Source organism: Amblyomma americanum, chromosome 1 (genome assembly GCF_052857255.1).
Source record: "Amblyomma americanum isolate KBUSLIRL-KWMA chromosome 1, ASM5285725v1, whole genome shotgun sequence".
Lineage (NCBI taxonomy): Eukaryota > Metazoa > Arthropoda > Arachnida > Ixodida > Ixodidae > Amblyomma > Amblyomma americanum.
This window is the reverse complement of record NC_135497.1, coordinates 292,028,238-292,048,329: the sequence shown is the minus strand read 5'-3', so window position 1 is coordinate 292,048,329 and position 20,092 is coordinate 292,028,238. Positions and strand designations below refer to the sequence as shown.

At 43.5% G+C, this 20,092-nt stretch overlaps 1 protein-coding gene across 7 annotated transcripts in view; it reads right to left on the bottom strand.

Annotated features, from left to right (window-relative positions):
* LOC144115248 (uncharacterized) overlaps positions 1 to 20,092 on the bottom strand; it is a 69,505-nt gene that overhangs the window by 37,450 nt on the left and 11,963 nt on the right. For all 7 annotated transcript variants that reach the window (XR_013311321.1, XM_077649547.1, XM_077649542.1 and 4 more), the window contains exons 3-7: positions 19,385 to 19,495; positions 15,217 to 15,472; positions 9,049 to 9,087; positions 7,136 to 7,246; positions 4,846 to 4,935 (exon numbers count right to left, since the gene is read on the bottom strand). Coding sequence is in view for 6 of the 7 variants with exons in the window: in XM_077649547.1 (XP_077505673.1) it covers positions 4,846 to 4,935; positions 7,136 to 7,246; positions 9,049 to 9,087; positions 15,217 to 15,472; positions 19,385 to 19,495 (607 nt within the window). In the remaining variant the exon portion in view is untranslated. The remainder of the gene's footprint in view (positions 1 to 4,845; positions 4,936 to 7,135; positions 7,247 to 9,048; positions 9,088 to 15,216; positions 15,473 to 19,384; positions 19,496 to 20,092) is intronic.

The following is a 20,092-nucleotide window of genomic DNA, read 5'->3' as shown; positions in this document are numbered from 1 at the left end:
ACTGAAAAAAAAATGTATCAGTGCCTGTAGAGATACAATGGGGGCTTAGGCAAGGATGTCCTCTGTCTCCTTTGTTGTTCATGTTGTACCTGCAAGGGTTGGAGACCAAGCTAGAGAGGAGCGGACTAGGCTTCAACCTTTCTTCTTTCAAGCAAGGGGAATGGATTAAACAGACATTACCGGGACTAATATACGCCGATGATATAGTGCTAATGGCTGACAACAAGGAAGACCTGCAGAAGTTGATAGACATATATGTGGTTCAGAGGGAGATAGATTAGGTTTCAAGTTTAGTAAGGAAAAATCTGCAGTCTTGATATTTAATGATGAGGGCGGTGAGCATAGAATACAGGATTTTATGCTAGAAGTAGTGGATGAGTACAAGCATCTTGGGGTGTGGATAAATAATGGTGCTGAGTATCTGACAGAACATGAAAAATATGTAATGAATATAAAGCTAGTAGGAATGCAGCTGTCATGAAAAATAGGGCACTGTGGAATTACAATAGGTATGAAGTGGTAAGAGGGATCTGGAAAAGGATGATGGTTCCTAGCCCGACTTTCAGTAATGCGGTGGTCCTGTGCATGAGACCACATGTTCAAGCAAGGTTAGAAATTAAACAACGTGGCATAGGGAGGCTAGCTTTAGGAGCACATTGCAATACACCAAATCGGGGTACAGGGTGACATGGGATGGGCGTCCTTCGAGAGCAGAGAGGCTAGCAGTAAGATAGCATTTGAGGAACGATTGAGAAAAATGGAGGAAAAGCAGTGGGCTAGGAAAGTTTTCAGATACCTGTATATAAAGAATGTTGACACGAAATGGCGAAAGCGAACTAGAAAATTGACAAGCAAATATCTGGACAGCAGTAGTGGGGGCAAATCAGCAATTATCGGTTAAGAAAAAGGTTAAATAAACAGAGAGAGCTCTGTGGAAAACAGGGATGCTGACGAGATCGGCTCTGGGAACATACCGGACCATTAAACAGGAAATTCCCAAAGAAAATATCTATGATAATTGTAGGGGAAGCTCTTTGTTGTTTGAAGCCAGGACGGGAGTTTTACGGACTAAGACATGTAGAGTCAGGTACCACGAGATAGACACTTGTGCGTTGCGTGCGGAGAGGAGGAGGAAACGGCTGAACACTTGATACTGTTCTGTAAAGGGCTTCACTCTAGAGTGGAAAGCAGCAGGGTGATTTATCAAAGGCATTGGGGTTTAAGGACAGCGAAGGGAAAGTAGATTTTAAGCGGGTAGAAGTAACCAAGCGAAGGTTATCTGACTGGTGGCTAAAATAAAGACGAGTAAAATTTCATAAGGCATGGCTAGGTGGCTTGGGCCACTCCGCCCGCCCGCCCGCCCGCCCGCCCGCCCGCCCGCCCGCCCGCCCGCCCGCCCGCCCGCCCGCCCGCCCGCCCGCCCGCCCGCCCGCCCGCCCGCCCGCCCGCCCGCCCGCCCGCCCGCCCATCCATCCATCCATCCATCCATCCATCCATCCATCCATCCATCCATCCATCCATCCATCCATCCATCCATCCATCCAGGGATGTTTCCAGAAAGGAAAGAAACATCCGCGGATGCTTGGATTTGGTCCTCTCCACGTTTGCCAAGCCCACCGATGTAAACACTTAAAGCTCCCGTAGCTAACGCTCTTAAGTCGAACACTGTGGCAGTTTTGGCGGAGAATTTTTTTGTCTTTTTTTTCACTGTTTCAAGTTTCTGCTTTTCCCCACAACCTCTAAATTATGGAATGTCCTTAACACTTCTTTGCATGATTTTCCCCTTCCGGAGTATATCAATGCATGCCTTGTCATGTGACTTGCTAATGCCTTGTTCTCTGCATTACTTTGCCCCTGATCACCCACTCGTCAAAAATTTGCTATGTTCTGGAGGTTGTCAGGCATTGTCTCTAGAATGCGCAGCTGCAAAAACTTTTACATATTACTAATTAACAGCAGAGTTATAGCTGTCTCAGGCAAGCAATTTCGCCACGCTTCTCTCTGCCGTGCCCTCTAAGAGTCACTGTAGTCTCTCACCCGTCCAGGCGACAAGCCTTCACAAGCGAAATTTCCCTCTCTCCTACGCACTTATGGGAAGGCGTGGATTAGACCGATCAAAGCCCAGCCTCGCTAGGTGACTTTCTTTTTGCTTTTTTCTTGCCACATATTTATGGCGGTGTCTCCATGTGCTTGTCTATGTGAACCTGTCGTCTCAAGAGAATGCCTCAATGTGCGTCGCAGCATGCATAAAACAAGATTATCAGCATTTAAAAGCAGGGGCACAGAGTAGCAGCTTTCTGCAAAGATGATGCACCCGCATGCGCAGTAAAATAGGAAGAAATGAGCGAGGTGAACGATAAACAAAGAGCGGAGGGTCTATACCACGCAGAGACAAATGGACCGCGGCAAGAAACCAAAACATTTTTTTTGTACCAGACCGAACGGCACAACAGTAAAGGGTGAGAGCAACTAGCAGACGACAAAGCATCATCCACCATTTGCCCCTGAACTGGAATGATAGACCTATGAATTACAGTTCACAGTGCCATCACAGATCTTTGAATGCCAGCGGAGTGGATGAGATTTTAGCTTTGTCGAAAGAGTGCAAGTGGTCTTTGAATTGAATTTTCACCACCTTTCAGGGCATCCATGGTTCTAATATTTTCCATAGACGATCATAACAATCCGATCTATGAACTGAGCTTATTTATTTGAAATGCCCAAACCTCATCAGGGGTCCTATAGCAGACACAGCAGCATTTGTGAATTTAGCTTCTGAAACCAGGACTGAAATAGCAAAAGAAAACGAATTTAATTGCAAATTATTTACCAGTTGTAGGCAAAATCTATGTGGTGGTTCACATATACTAATTAATGTCTTCAAAACCATTCCAAAGAAGAAACTACACAGCCAAAATGAGTTTGGTTTGGTTTTATGGGGTTTAAACTCCCAAAGCGATTCAGCCTATAGAGATGCCATTGTGGAGGGCTCCAGATAATTTCAACCACCTGGGTTTCTTTTAACGTATACTGGCATCGCACAACATGAAGGCCTCCAGCATATCGCCTCCACTGAAATTCAACCGCCGCGGCTAAGATCAAGCCCGCGTCTTTCAGGGGAGCAGCTGCGCAGCATAACACTCGGCCACTGCAGCAGCTGGCACCACAAAAATTTTTGTCTGAACTCCTTCAACACTATTTGAAAGCCAGCAGGTAAATTTCGCTTTTTCTTTTATCTCCACAGCTCTTGTACTACGAAAATGATCGTACCACTACATGTTTGTGCAGGGAACAAATAAATATTTGTCTTCCAAATACACATGTGCGATGTGATGGGAGCCTGCAGCATGCAATTGTCAGCAACAGCCACACCAACAGCTATTTGTTTTTATCACCCTTATACTGCCACTCTAGATGGCTGCCACTTTACATGGCTGCCTCTAGCAAAGTAGAAAACCTAAACTACGTACTACTACTATAAACAACTATAAATTATATTTAAAATAATTACCTTACTAATCTTCCATTGATAAACACCACACCACAAAGGAAAAAAAACATCGCCTCTGCTCATTGCTTTTCGCGACACTTTGCTTCCGTCATGTACACAGACACCAGGCTCATTACAAAGAAAATGAACAATATATTACAGAGTAATTCGTCTGCAGTTATCAATACCATTACAAAATGTACTGGCAATCATGCTCAATGGCAACTAATACCGCTCTAGGGCAAAAATGTAACTTACAACAATATATACAGGGCGTTTTTTTTTTTTAAGTGCACCAAGGTTTCCAAAAAAAGCAATGGCCTTTACACAATTTTCTCTTTCAAAGTTCCCTACAACCAAGATTAACATAACAAGCATATGAATAATTAGTTTAAGTATTACTAATCACATTTCTTCATTACCAAACCAAGGGTGAAGTTTTATATTTGAAGGCAATAGGTTGAAAGCTTTGATTCTCCACAACTAAACTACTTTCCGAATTCCTCGTAGCAACCATGTGCTTCAAGGTATGCGCCATCAAAATTGCCATCAAATCCTTAGAAATATATGCATTGCACTCCACTCTGAAAGGCAATACAGGCAGCTAAACACAAAAAAATCTTGGTACACAATGTTTTGACATGGCGTACCTAAGCCGGCAGCAGATTGTGCACAAGCTGGCTGGAACTGTTACAAAAATAAGCACAGCTGGCCCAGACGTATTACGTCTAAGCGGGCTGGGGACCTTGCAATGAGCTTTCCACAATTCCTCAGGTAATTAAAGTTGGATGGTTTATGGGGGTTTAACGTCCCAAAGCAACTCTGACTATGAGGGATGCCGTAGTGAAGGGCTCAGGAAATTTCGACCACCTGGGATTCTTTAACATGCACTGACACCGCACAATCCACGGGCCTCTAGAATTTCACCTCCATCAAAATACGACCCTTGCGGCCGGGATCGAACCCTTGTCTTTCAGGTCAGCAGCCGAGTGCCATAATGACTGAGCCACCGCAGCGGCGAAAGTTTAATGGTGGCGCTGACAATGAGCATCTACAAATGCCTCATCATAATAAGTTCCCGAAACTGAGTAGTACTAGGAAATGGTGAACGTTGCAAGTCAGTGGTTAGCAAGTTATCCAACCAACTGCACATACCTCTCCGACATTTATGGCTGTGTTTATTGCCTACTTATCCAAATGATGCAGGCACAATTGCTTGTTAGTGGTTACAGCTGGAACTTTTAAATCTGTATAGCGTGCAGACTCCTGTGTATAGCCATGACAGTCCCGGTTGTGCTAAGTTCAGCATACGTAAGAATCTCTGCCGTCTGGTTTAAAAACCATATACATCTCACCATCTGCTGCTGAAGAAGGCGAATTGTGTGGTCCTTATCCTCAAGCTGTTGCTGCATCAAAATGAGCTGCCTCTTCAAATCCATGTTCTCCTGTTAAGGGGAACAACAAGTTGATTATCAGAGACTTCACTGAAAACATGCTGCAAAAAGTTTTCAGTGGCAGATAATGAAGTCATACACAATAAAACTGTTGATTCTGCACAAGCACGTGTCTTCATTTCTGGGTTTTATACTTTTGAAAATTCAGAGTAAAAATCAGGCATCCCTCATAAGTTTTCCTAGAAGGTCTTCAATTCGGGTTTCAATTTTACCTTCCGCTTTTGGCAACGAAAAAAACTGACCATGAACATCCATTTTGTTGTGGGACATTCACTACTTCCCTTATACAGAAAAGCAATAATAGCCGTGTTACACCAAATTGATGCTCACGTGAACCCTGCCTGTTACTTTCTTACTCTTTCCAGTAACCCTACTCACCTTAGAATCAAAGTATTTCCACATCCATGCTTCACCTGCCATGCCTCTAACCATGAAAAAACAGCTGCTATTGGAAACACACAGAAGCCTTAAGGTGGCATAGGCTAATGAAGTTCAGCAGAATGGAAAGTTGGGCTAGTTGGCAGTTCTCCTGTGGTCTTGTGTCTTCTTTTTGTTTGCGCCCCCATTTTCATCATGAATAGGCTAATGAGTAGCTCTTGATTGTGAGGGTTCTCGTGTGGGGGTTGTACAGGATGGATACTAAATTTTTGCTTGCATGTTTTCTTCTTTCAAATGATGCATTGGGCGTTAGTATACATAAAAGTCTATGAGGTATTCGCCTACAACCGCTCAATGGTTTATGATTGAATTTCTTCTCACGCTATTTTGGTTTCAGTTTCAACAAGTGAACAGTGGCTGTGACGTTTCAGAAGTGAGTAGGTCATGTGAGCCGTGAAGAAAACTGCAAAATAATCACTGATACATAGTTTTAATTCACTGCAATGCTTAGGCCAGCATGCTTCAAGACTGCAATGACAACAAAGGATGCATCAGAGGTTATATTGCAGTTTTTTTCATGCTTCACATGACCTACACACTTCTTACATGTCACAGCCAAAATTTGATTAGTGAAACCGAAACTGAAAAAGAGCATGAGAGAAGAAATTCAGTTATAAATTATTTAGTGGTCATAGGCAAATACCATATGGTGATACATGTATTCTAATGTCTCATGCATCATTGCAGAGAAGAAAACATACAACTAAAATGAGGTGTCTACTGTCCTTTAATCATTATCCAGAAGGATTGCAAGGGTGAACAAGGGTTCAGGAGTGTGACAACAGTTAGATCATTGAACATCAACTGTAGTGACCTTTTTGTGGGTTTAAATAACCCCTAAATGCTTAGCGTCCTACATGTAGGACACTGCTTTTGAGCGCAGTAACTCTAAAAGTTGATTGTTTGGTTTGGTTTGGTTTATGGGGGTTTAACGTCCCAAAGCGACTCAGGCTATGAGAGAGGCCGTAGTGAAGGGCTCCGGAAATTTCGACCACCTGGGGTTCTTTAGCGTGCACTGACATTGCACAGTACACAGGCCTCTAGAATTTCGGCTCCATTGCAATTCGACCGCCGCGGCCGGGATCGAACCCGCGTTTTTCGGGCCAGCAGGCGAGCGCCGTAACCACTCAGCCACCGCGGCGGCTAAAAAGTTGATTGTGTAAAACCTTGAGCCGGCTAGCGTAGCTTCACGAGGGTCTATATAATTCCTGTGCAAGGGATGTGTTGTGTGCATATTCTTTTTTGTGTTGTGTGCGTTCAGAAGGATCCTCCAGCCTGCCTTCTCTAGACACCATTTTTGAAACTCTATCCCACTGACTACAGTGTGATTCTGCAAGAAAAATAATTTTTGCGCATTGCAATGAGGAAACCATCACACATGATGACAAATGCGATTTTATAGTCGAAGTCAAATGTTTGACGCTTTACCACATGCAACAAGAAGTAGTAAATTCACCTTGTATTCTTCGTTGTACTATGGCGCAAAGTCGGTGTTGAGAAGAAAAATATTTCCACCAATAAAGGATTCTGAACTGTGAAGTGAAATAAACCTTTTATATCGAAAAATATTTTAAATTTTTTCCAATTTCTAGAGTTTTGGCATATATGGGTTAAGAAAATCAAAGCACAAAATGTTAAGGCTGCTGTGCGATTTCCCCAATTTCCAGATGTGTCAGAAGACTAACGTTTCTTTGACAGCTTAAGCAGTCTTGTGCAGTATGTGTATAGATCAAACTTGAAACATGCAACCTACCTGTACGATTTCACTGGGATCAATGGGGTTATAGTCAGGTGTCTCTCCAGTTGGAGTATTTGTGAAGCCATGAGGCAAATCAGTGCTTGCCAAGGCATGATAAAAAAAATTCTGGAAAAGTCCACATATTTTTTTTTGTAAATACACACTTGTTTCCCTTTACACTAAGCTCTAATTAAATTTTTCAAGCTATGATCTGAAGCTGTGAGCAGTGTTGTAATGTGTTTGTCACATTCCATGCCAGAGACTACATCCCAGAAATTTCCCATTTGAACAACTAAGTATGCAATGATATAAAAAGGGCACCAAATATATTACTATTAATTTTGTATAAGTACATGCATGTGTTTCCAGCACTTCTACCATTTTTGACAGCCAAGTTAAAAACTTTCTTCGGCAGATGTGCTCAGAGCCTGTCATAGCATTTGGACATTCACCACTACATTGACGTGGTGCCCTCTCAAATGTGTCCTGTTTCTGGAATAAAATTAAGGATTTACACAGCCGAGCTTGTCTTCTAGGGTGTGTTAAAAACTGCTGGGATTGGTTTTTCAGCAAAAAGCTCTTTGACAGCCCATGAAATGCAAGTTCGTGTGTCATCGTGTTGAAGGATCCATGATGTTGCAATATCGAGAACACTCATTTACAATAAGTCTATCTAAATGTTACAGTCATTTGAATATCAGAAGGATAATTAGATAAAATATAACTGAATTTTTCAACAATTAGAATTTCTTGCAAGAATTCACCAAAGAGGGCTTTTTACCATGATGGCCAAAATATGGCAGAACACTAAACATTTTTTTTTTTTTCAGGTATATGTCTCATGCTGCAAACAAAGTGCACAGCATTGTCAACAATTAGTACAGAAAACAGACAACATATGTGAGGAGTCTGCAGAATATTTTGTGGGAGTGGTTTCACTACTTTACGCAAAGCCATTTACAAAACAGAGTTGTGCGATACAAAAGTGCAGCTCATATGGTTCACCAATTACTTGAAAATATCTAAGCCAGCTTTTACACATGCAATACTTTCTATTTACTTTTAAAGGAAGTGCATTGTGTTTAGATTCATCAGAATTCCGTTTTTTTATAATTTGAAGTTACAATAGACAATTATTTTTGACAATTTTTTTTAATTTTCAACAGATATTTCAAAGCCATTATATGTGACTAAAATAAAAACAGAATAACAATATTCATAGCATTTTCAGGTAGCTAATTTAAAGCAGTATAACTTCGCACATGAGCTGGGATACAGTGCTTAATTCAGTAAAGTACTTTAAGGCTGGGTGTTACCATGAGCAAGAAAATATAATCTACAAGTTCAATGCAAAACGGGTTTAACCGAGTGATGTACTTGGCTCATATATGTACTGATCAAGTTTCTTGTTTCAATTATTTTTATTTAAAGCAAGACATTCGTAACCAATGAGCAATGACCAGCCTTTCTTGTTAGTAACCGTGGATTTAACATAGTCAATGGCCACTCCTTTCAAACACATTGCCACCATTAGAAGCTGGATGGAAAAATGCAGGCAGTCACCCTCTCAAAAAGCCTGTGACAGAGTACGACACACCCGAATAACCTAGAATACACAGCTCTAAAGACGAGCTCTATTTCTGGACCTCATGCTAAATGATCTGCCATCTGCAACTGCAAATGCAGCAAATGCACATATTAAACTACCCCTCTGCCCTATGCTGCAATAAAGCAAAATTTTAAGGAATGACTTATCTGAAGCAGAGCACGGAACCACTGAGGAAGCTCAGTGCAGTGCTTTCTCATTCGAAATACACAGCAAGCAAAAGACACTTAGAACATAATGACAATAAGCTGTATAAACTTTGCACTAGGTCACATGCATAACACACAATTTCAACCTGGGGAAAATCGTATCCTAAGCTCACCCTTGTGTTTGAAAGCTCAAAAGGGTTTAGTGTCTCCGCCTGTAAAAAAAAAAGGGGGGGGGGGGGGGGGGGGTTAAGGAAGCAAATTAGTAGTACTCCTTCTGGTATTGCAACAAATAGCAGTGCTTGCATGCCGTGCTGCCATAAATTATTGAGCAAAGCATTCAATCAGTCATACACAAGGTGATTTCTTTTACCTCAACAGCTTAATCAAAAAATGACAATGCTACATGCTACAAATTAAATGGATGCTGCCCTCAATGGCTCTCTGTTGCAGTTCAGTTTATGGTGTTTAACGTCCTAAAGCGTTTCACGCTATAAGGGATGCTCTAGTGGAGGGCTCCAGATAATTTCGACCACCTGGGGTTCTTAAACATGCACACACATCGCACAGTGCGTGGGCCCCTAGCATTTCGCCTCCATCAAAATGTGGCTGCCATGGCGAGGATCAAACCCACGTCTTTCAGGTCAGCAGCCAAGCACCATAACCACTGAGCCACCACGGCAGCCAGCTCTCTGTTGCCTTACCATACACACAATAATAACATAGTAGTCATGGTTATTCAACTAATTAGCCAAAATTATTTAATTATATTTTTATCACCTTATGCTCCATGCTGCAATTTTAATCGTGAAGACTTTGCCGAGTAGAGACTAATCCAATTTAAAGTATTTTTCATAGTCCAGTAGGCCTTCAGATATTCATTTATCCCATCTGATTCTGAAACTGGGGCTCTTGAAAGTGCCAAAAGTCTCACCCATAACAGTACACCAGGGACTGGCAAGCATATGGGGATACCCTTTCACAAGTGCCTATCTCCACTGTTCTACAGGCAACAGTGAATTTGGCAGAGAGGCACTCAACCTGCATTAACACTGCTACCATAAGCTGTTCATATAGCTCCATTTTTCACTGACTAATTTAAACTGCAGCCCATAGTCTGCCTTCACAGTGCATCAAATAGTTGGCAACCAACACAGCGCAAATTTTCACTATGCCCCCTCGTTTAGACATGAAAACAGTGCTGTGCTCAATGTCACCTTACAATCTGATGTTTTTGTCAGAAACAAATAAGCAGCATGCAACTCAAATACTGTTGTCTTGTCTTCTTGGCAGTGAGCTGTTAATTGTAATGCTCAAACTCTCAAACTGCACACCTTCTACTGCCATGCATGCCATGAATCCCTACAGTACAACCCCTCTATAGTGAAGTCACTTGAACGAGCAAAAATCTTTGCTATATCAGTGTCTTTACTGTATCAGTTGTTGGTGATGGCATGGCTCTGAGAATGCTCTCTGGCTACTTGCTAAATACAAAGTGTTTGGCTATAAAAGAAGCAGTCATAAATACCTTCCAACCTGCTCTTATCAATCCTGTATGCGGTAATTATTTATTTTTAGTTGTCACATTTTATGTTATCACATTTTCGATTTCGTGTATGCTTTGAGGAAGTACTGCATTTGCACGAATACAACGCGACCACGAATATAATGCCAGTTTGACTCCATGCAAAAACCAAAGCTTTTCATGAACACAGCGTCATCTTACGCAGCCTCAGTGTCATTTAAAAGACAATGGTTAAGAAATGCGCGTGACACAGTCAAGCGTGGCAAAACCGCCCACGCAGCACTGCCGCTGCTGTGCTCCGAACGTTTGACCCTTTCTTCCCCTCACAGCTGATCACTGTATCTTTATTAGCTTTCTTTTATCAGTGAACTGCACCGCCTTCTTTCTACGTTCATAGCCAGCTTTACTTTTTTTTTTCTTTGCCACATGGCCCCACGGCCTTCAAAAAGTTGGCTTCTCCTCGCACTCTTGAGCTCTGTGGTGAAGCCAGCTCAAAAAACGCCGTTTTATCGTTCTCTGTATCCATTTCACTCTGAACGCTGGCCTCGCGATCCTCGACTTCGCGCGTGCCGCGATGTCATCATTCGGCGGCACCGCAGCCCTGGTGGATATAAACGTAATAAAAAAGCAAAGTAGTGTTTCCTTCATGCTCTCCATAAAGAAAAGTAGGAGCTTCCAATGGCCTCGACAGTTTGTCGGATGTTGACTTCAGGGTGCACATGAACGAAGGCCAAAACACTAATCTTTGGATAGCTGCCTTTGACCCTACTTTGAACCTCTCGCGCAATGTTGATTCCAAGGTCCAAAACGGGTCATAAACATTTATGAACACACTGTGCATTTGTTGATGAACACAATGGACTAGGGGCCTAGTCAGGCAATCTTTACCGCCTTTTGCCTGTTCCATGACAGTACTTATGCAATGTCAAGGGCACAATAAACAAACAAATAAACGGAAAAGGGTGCTTGCTCGGAAGCAACCAAAAGCACTCTTGCGTTGAGGCAAACATTGCATTAATTTTAACACGCACAACTACTATGTTCACCTTTTCAGCCATTGAATACGTCCACCAAAACTGCACAACCATTCAACACAACACTTGCAACTCACAACTGTAGTGTATCATACCCGTAACTGCCCAGCCATTTAAACACAACACTCACAGTCCACATCAGTAGTGTCATGCAGCTGTCTTTGCACTTGTGTGAATGCCAGCAAACTTGTGCTAACCCACCTAGGCACTTGTGTGAGCAGTTCTGGACCTAGCACTGTCCTGCTAGGAAAGGCAGCCAACAATATAATGGCAATCTTTACAAGCTAATGAAATATCATGCTACTGTTTCTGCCATTGCTGTCAGAAAGAATGAAAAGGAAAGTGCATGGGCCTGCCCACTGGCTCAAGCTGAGCCACAACCACTGCCACATGCTGAAAGTAGGAGAGTCGAAAGATAGGAGAGGAAAGACAAGGAAATACACGCGCGCGCTAATATGTCCCGTGCCGATCCCGGATCACAAGTGCTTGCTTCTTATACTGACAATTACATCGTAGCTCAAGCGCCTGCCTGCCGCATTCACAGTTGGCTGCGGTGCAGTGCAGGTACGAAATCATGAACAGGTGACCTCATAAGGTTATCGGTCCTCGACACATCACTATGGACAAGACTTGCTGCGCTCTCAGAGGGTACAGTTTCGAAATAAGACGGCAAAAAGAAAAGAACTGATCTGTGAATATCTGGATGCCTACTGCACGTCGCCAAGCTGTCCTGCAATGATTAGTCTCTAATCAACACAGACTTCAAGACTGTACTTGCAACATGCAGAAAAAGGTTAATAAGTAAAAAAAAAGCAATTTTGACTAACTAGTCAAATAACAGTGGCCGCTATATCCCTATCTAGTGCCCTCAGAACACAACATACACCAGTGAGGACAGCATCCACCAGACCATCTTTGTCATAAATAAAGCTGTGAAGCCGGTCACCCACTTTGTACAAGAAACCAGAACAAGCTTTCCAAATAGCACTAATTGGTTGCATTAGTATTTGCACACACTGAGCTACAAGAGATCACAAAAGGGTTCCTTATCAAACATATGCAAGCATTAGTTTGCCTCCTCCTCCTCCTCCAGACTTTATCACGAAAGGCTCTTTGATACAAGCAGCATATCCTTTTGACTTGCATTTCATAAATGAGCTGTAATGGCAGCACTTGTTTATGCCTGATGAATTATGCTTTGGAGTTCTTGCAGTTTCAGTAAAAAAAATGGCTTTTCTGAATGAGTACAATGACCAGCATTTTCATGCATGAACCAAACACAGTTGCACCATGCGCAGCAGGACAAGTTACGAACTGTTTCTTTAAGGTACTGTATTCAACCAACGTGATGCTACCTCTGGTCTCTTCAATTTGTAATTACAGGTTTGTCCAGGAGTGTCCAGAACGCTGCTCTGCATTGCATTAGCCTAGATAGCGCTTAGACAGCCCAGCAGCAGCTAAAACCTTTAAAGCAATGGTTGCACAGAGGACTTTCTCTAGGATAAGCAGCATCCCCAATGCTACTAGCATTGCAGTTGTATGTCAAAACTGAAAGCTTCCACATTCACTGGCTCTAATCAAAATGGTACCCAGGTGGGCCTGGGCCATAACAGGCCCGCCTGGATATCATTAGGCAGTCTGAGGACTGCTTAAGGTAAGCTGGCTTCTTACTTCGTGAAACAAGCAGACATAGCCCTAAAAACGGCATGCAAACATTGCATTAAGTACAGACATGATGCTTTAAGGCTCATTTACACTTGTGAGTCACAAAGGGCATGAAATCGCCTGTCGCTTGCGACCAGGAAATGCCTCTACAGTCTCGATGTCCACATTTGCAAAGGTGACCTACGGGTAACCTTCCTGGAACGAGAGTTGTCGGTCTTGACTGTTACCGGCAACGAGAAACCAGATGTGGAACATGCTTCTGTTCACTTTGGAGGCACCCCTAATTGGTTAGTGGCTTGAAACTAGTAGTTGCAAAGCTAGAAATTCCAACAGCATGCGACTGGCTTGCAACCTGTGAAATTTCGATCAATGCAACCAATTGTGACCTGTGACTGTCACTTTTCAACCATAACCTGTGCGACACGACACGCAAGTGTGAATGGGCCTTTAGTCCTATTGTGCCCACACAATATGCTTGGCAAACTAAGCTGTAAAGTCCTCGCCAGAGTTGTAAATACATGTATCAATGCACGTTTTCGGTGGGAACATGGCCATGCCAAGAAAGAAATGCACCCATATGGGGTCAGTTCTTATGATGGTGCATCAACCTGCATACAAAAAGTTTAGGGGCGATAAATTGGACTGATCCGGAGGAAATGCGATAGCATGCTTGTTTCACTCACTAATCTATTCAGTTCTGATTCTATTCCAATTCTGAGTTCATTGTCTTTCACTCCCCATCAATTTAATTTCTGATTCTATCACAACTAAAAGAAAAACCAGCTATCCAATAATAGCTCTGAAAACACACACTACACCTCACTTACCTCCCCTCTAAATATAACATGCCAAGACAGCAGTACACTCTGCCACATAAAAACAGTAACGGCCCCCAGAACACACACAATATACAGGGGCTACCTGGAGGCCCTACCTACCCCAATTGCATTGCAGGGGCTACCTATCCAGTACACATGATATAGGAGTGCCCCCCCCCCCCAAGACTATTAGTGTCCAACACCACCTTCCCCAAGATTTGCACATTACCTCTGGGGAAAGGTGGCTTGTCCCTCCAACAAAGTGCCTCCAACACCTCTCAGTGTCGCTCCTAATCTAGCGCGGTCATGACGTACAGGGAGAGGACTGGTAGAAGCACTGCTACAACATCAAACTGGACATTTAAAGCTGTCTCTTTCTAAATTACAAGAGCTACAAGCAGTCTGAGTTGTGAAGTTCGACAAATCAGCACTCAAACAATGACGCAGGAGTTTGTCCAACCTGACAAAAAGCATCCATATTAAACGTGAAATTAGTTCCCATAAAAAAACAATGGTTACAGACACCACAAACTGCATGCCAAGAAGGGGGAAGCCATCTTTCAGGAATCCATGAAGAATATAATTCAGAAGTAGCGGTATACAAGACCAGACTTCCAAAATCAATGATATAAAGCAACAGCTGCTAATCCCACTTCTGATTTGTTCACTCAGACCTGGGATATTTAGAGCAGCCTACCTATGCTACATAAATTATTTTCCTGTTCTGTTCAGACCCAAGGAGTGCCCAAACTTAGCACACTGAAAAGAACTTGCAACAGCTAAAAGGGGCGGGGCTTTCATTTGCTCAGAATGGTCCACCTATGTATGCATTTCTTCCACAAGGATAGAACACAGGACCCTGGAGGCAACTAAACCGCGTCCTATCCATGGGCATGCTAAAATTTACACAGCACAAAAAGAAATGAGCTTTCCTCTCTACTAAGTAACCTTCAAGCGAACAGCAGCAGAACAGAGAACCACAAGCATATGGATAAGTAAGATTCTGTTGTGTTTCAAGGTGAAGTGAATTAAATAATGCTACCTCAAAAAGATAAATACAAGACAAACTCATTTCCACAAGTGAGAATACCCCTACGAAGCAAGGTTACCATTTTCAGTTCATTCGTTTTTTTTTTGTTTAATTTTCTCCAGCACAATCATCATGCAAATTTCATAATGCACTGCATGCGCTGAGGTGGGAGTAGTCAAGAGCCAACACAACTGAGAAGTTCTCCCTTCTCCAAACTAACACAGCTAAGTGGGCATCTCGCCTATGCTTAAAATGCAAGTTGAAGCCCTCACATCTTGCAGGATGCGCCGCAGCTTGAAAAGCATGGTCTTGAGACCATTGAGGTCCTGGCACACTGAACGGTATGAAGACGAGTCCAACTTGACCCCACCATCATCACACTCTTGCATTACCACCTGACGAGGTGGCCGTAGGGGCAAACTGATGGTACGTGGGCGGCCTTCGCTTGGTGCGGCAGCACTGCATGGCGTCTTCAGGGGCCATCGAGATGCCAGCGAATCTGAAGCCCTGCGCAGGGCTGCCCCTTCACTGCAAAGCAATTACAAAACTGCTGCAAAGAGAATTTCAAAACACAAAACTTGACTGTCTGTACAATCAACTTCTTGATACACTTCTTATTAGTTGGTGCATGATAGTCTTAGCTGCATATGCGCCATTAAACCCAACACAATGCAACACTTCTTGTTAGTGAACGTAGAAAGCTACGTGTCAGCTTTTGCTCCCTCCCTTACTGACTGCTTTCGTTCTATAACTTCCCTAAAATAAAGCTCAATGTCACTGCACGGTCTTGATTCCAACAAGACTACTGGCAGCATTTTCAGTTCTCCTTTTCAAATGAAAGGATGAAGCTGACAAATTGGTCTACAAGTGCAACCAGCTACCCAATGTACACGGCAGAATGCACCTCTACAAGCCACAAGCACAGCTCCTGGGTCCTACACTCCATTTCACATTTAGCATGCAACGCTGCAGAGGCTATACAAGTAGTGCGCCTCCAAAATGAAATCACTCCACCGCATATCACTCGTACTTCTCGAAGAATCGGTGAGGGTTTTGACGAAAACATGGAAACGAAGACAACCTTTGTCCGTAAAGTTTCGCGACTGATTTATTTTCTTCTCTAGAAATGATTCCTCAAAACAAACTTTGGTGTGTATGTGTAGTGCCATCTTTTCGGGCTAACCTGAGATATTTATGTTAATTGCTGTGGCAGACGCTAGATGGCACTACAGTAGCCGACGGGTAATTCAGACTCCAATAATTCGGACTTGCAGGATATTTCGGACCTCGATGAGGCACCGTCAGTCGCCCCATAGAATTGCATACATATTCGCGACGGATATTTCAGACTTCAAAAGTCTGAAAGTTCGATTTTTCGGACTTATTTCATTCGCTTGCGGGCCAAAATCGGCCGTCTTATCGGCTTTTCGCCAGCACAAAAGGAGCCATCTTGGATTGAGGTGGAGTTACGCTGCAGTTAGATTGGCTTGACATACTTTCAGTACCTCATTTTTGCCAGTAGAGGCCCCTGCGATCTCGTGACACTTCGGGGTGGCAGCCGGATTGTCATCGCCATCACTTTTGTCGCCGACGTTGTCGCAGGCAGTTATCGCTTGTCCCATACGTTGAAAATTGGTTGTTGGGGGAAGGAAACTGTGCAGGAGCTATCTCACATCTCGGCGGGAAGGGATAAAGGAGGGACTGAGAGATGAAAGGAAGAAAGAGGTGCCATAATGGAGGGCTCCAGAACAATTTCGACCACCTGGGGATCTTTAACGCGCACTGACATTGCACAGCACTCAGACGCCTTTGCGTTTTGCCTACATAGAAACGCGGCCTCTGCGGTCGGGTTCCAACCCGGGTACTCCAGATCAGTAGCCGAGTGCCCTAACCGCTGAGCCACCGCAGCAGGTCTCATGCGTTCGCCATTCGCCGTTTCGTCACTTGGGTTTCTCTGACTGCGTCGACTGAGTGGCGCTCAGTCTTCACAAAGTTACATCCGTTCGCCGTTTTTTTATTACGTCTGGCGGTTCCGCCGCTTTGAACAAAAAGTGCCTTATCTTTGCGTGTGTTTGACGAGCGGTGTGGTGCACACTCGGGTTGTGGACAATATGGCCCCGCCGGGTCCGTCAAAGAAGCGTGAGAAGTATTCCAACTAAATGCGGTCACCTTGCTGTCTAGCGTGTACAGTGAAAGCACAACTTTGGCGCAAAAACAGGCGCAACTCATCGGCAGCAAGAAAAATTTTCCGCAAGGTAAAATCAGTGACATTTTTAAGCCGATTTCATCTCAATAAAGTGATTTTTTTGTACTTCATGGATTTCTCGGACTGTTCAATTATTCTGACCATTTTTCGGGTCCCTTCGAGTCCGAAAAATCGGTCAACTACTGTACATGTAGAAAAATATGTTGTCACTAGTCGTCTGTGCATTCTACTGAGAGTGAATGTGGAGAGGTGGACGTCTACCTCGAGCAGCGTGTAAACATAAAATTCTGTGTGAAGCTTGGCAAGACAGCCACACAGACGTACGAGCTCCTTCGGGACGCTTACGGCAACGACACATTATTGCGGGCGCGAGTTTTCTAGTGGCACAAGAGGTTCGTTTCGGGGAGAACATCGGAGGAAGACGACACAAGGCAGGGGCGCCCTTCAACCTCACGAAATGAAAACAGCGCGGCACGGACCAGGGAAATCGTACAGCAAGACCGCACCATTAAAGTCCGCATGATATCACATGCTCTAGACATTAGTAAGGCAACATGGCACCAAATTTTGTGTGAGAACTTGGGGAAATGAAAGCTGAATGCCAGACTTATGCCACACTCCCTCACACAGGACCAGAAGGACACGCGGGCATCACTGAGCGCTGATTTGCTCTCCGAAGCAGAGAAGGATGCTGCATTCGTCGACAGCATCATTGCCCAAGACGAAACATGGTGTTTTCAATACAATCCTCAAAGAGGCAGAGCGCCGAATGGCGGTCCACAAGCTCTCCGGCGTCGAGAAAGGTGCGGCAACAGAAGACCAAAACAAAGACGATGCTGACAGTTTTTTTCGATGCCAGAGGTGTCATACACCACAAGTTCGTCCCACAAGGGCAGACGGTGAATTGAAAGTTTTATATATGCGTGCTCCAACACATGCGTGATGCACTGCAACACCGTCGCCCTTACTTATGGGCATCTGGACAATGGAGCCTTCTCCATGATAACGCAAGGCCGCACACTGCTCTCAGCACGACAAAATTTCTCATCAAGCACAGCATTACTATACTTCCCCATCCGCTATACTCGCCTGAACTCTCCCCATGCGATTTTTTCCTGTTTCCTCGTGTGAAGAGAGCCCTAAATGGTCGCTGGATGGGGAGCGTGGAGGCCATTCAAGACGCTACGACAAAGAAGCTGACAGCCCTACCAAAAGAAGTGTTTTCCAACTGTTTCCAAGACCTCAAGAAGCGTTGGAAGCTGTGTATAGACTGTAAGGGAGACTATTTCGATGGGGTGCTGCAAAAATGATTTCAATGTTAAACGCAATTTTTTTAATCGACTCGGTCTCGGAATTTTACGGACAAAGGTTGTACGACGACATGCTTGGCATTGCAAATCATGAACAAGGCAGGCGTTCAGTTATTGAACAATCTTGTTATAACTTATACTTATAGTGAACTACTTTTTGGGTGTGGATGTATAGTCAGTGCAATTAGGCGTGCCAGCCGCGTATCATTCCACCGCATGGCATTCTTACTCTTCGATGTCTCGACAAAGGGCTGGATGGAAAAGTGATAAGTAAAATAAAGTGCAGAATGTTGGCAGTTGCAGTATTTAAAATTTCTCACAACGATAGATCTTTGCCCATACATTGACGTATGACACTACTTTTCGGGGAGCAGATATAGGCAGCGCGAAGAGGCACACTAGCATTGGCAGCATTGCACGCTCTGCGTGACACACAGTATAGTCACTATAAGCCACACCTGCCATGTCAAGTAAATGAAGAAAAGCGAGGTCAGTCTCAACGAATTCAGTTCAAACTAATCTTGAATCATTTTTTTCCTCCATCTTTCGCATCAGCAAACTTCAGCAATGATTAGGCCTAGTGTAAATTTTCGGCTCTCAGGAGTAGCCTTTAGAATTACAGATACTATAATGAAGTAGTACTAGTACAAAACGTCTGATTTTCACTGAACTGCCTCACCCCTAACCCCTCCCTATTAAGAGGTTACTAAAATGAAAACTGTACAAGAACCTCACACACATGCACCAGGCATAAAAGCGATGAAGCTTCTAGTTCTTTTTGTGTCATGAAAATAACATAGAAAGGTTAGAAACATAAAATTAATTTTAAAAAACAAGACAGAAGCCTTTTTTGGCCACTGCCTTTTAAAACACTTGCAGTTTCTGCACTACAAAATTCTAAAACAGTATCCCAGCACAGCTCACTCAGAGTGGTTACTGTCCCACGAGTTCCTCTTCTCTGCATGCGAAGCAATGCTCGAGCGTGCAAGCCTCCTCAGTGGTGTTCCAGTATATTTTACAGTAGGACTGGATGCACTGCAACATACAAATTACAAGCATAGTATCAACTTAAAAAGTAGGAATCGTAAGCTGAACATGACAGAATGCACGATAAACAACGTACGATGTAGTTCTTAAATAACTTAAATAAATTTTGACTCTTGTCAAAATGAGACAGTCCACTTACTAAGAAACAATAATAAGGAGAGAAGAAAGGAAGATTTCCAGAATAATAATGTTGCCAAATACTGCAGTTTGCAATGAAGAATACCAGCTCACTATTTTTTATTCATTAAGTATGTAAAAGCACAGTGCAGCTTGAAAAGAACTGACTGCTAGTGGCAACCAGATAATGCAAACTTTAGAGATTTTTGTAAAAAAAAAATGGAAAATGCCACCTGAGGTGGCATATGTATATGCGTATAACACACCACATGGGAGGTGGCGTGTTATGCTAGCCACCCTCCGGGATCTACCCGTGGCAGCCACTTTCCAGGTGGTGTTTCACTCTGCTACTTGGACAACTGGTTACGCCGACAACGCCGATGCCGACGCGGAATGCAGGAACGGGCGCATAAGAGCTGTGCTCTAAAACAAATAGAGTGATGTAGCTATGGCATACTCAAGGTTAAG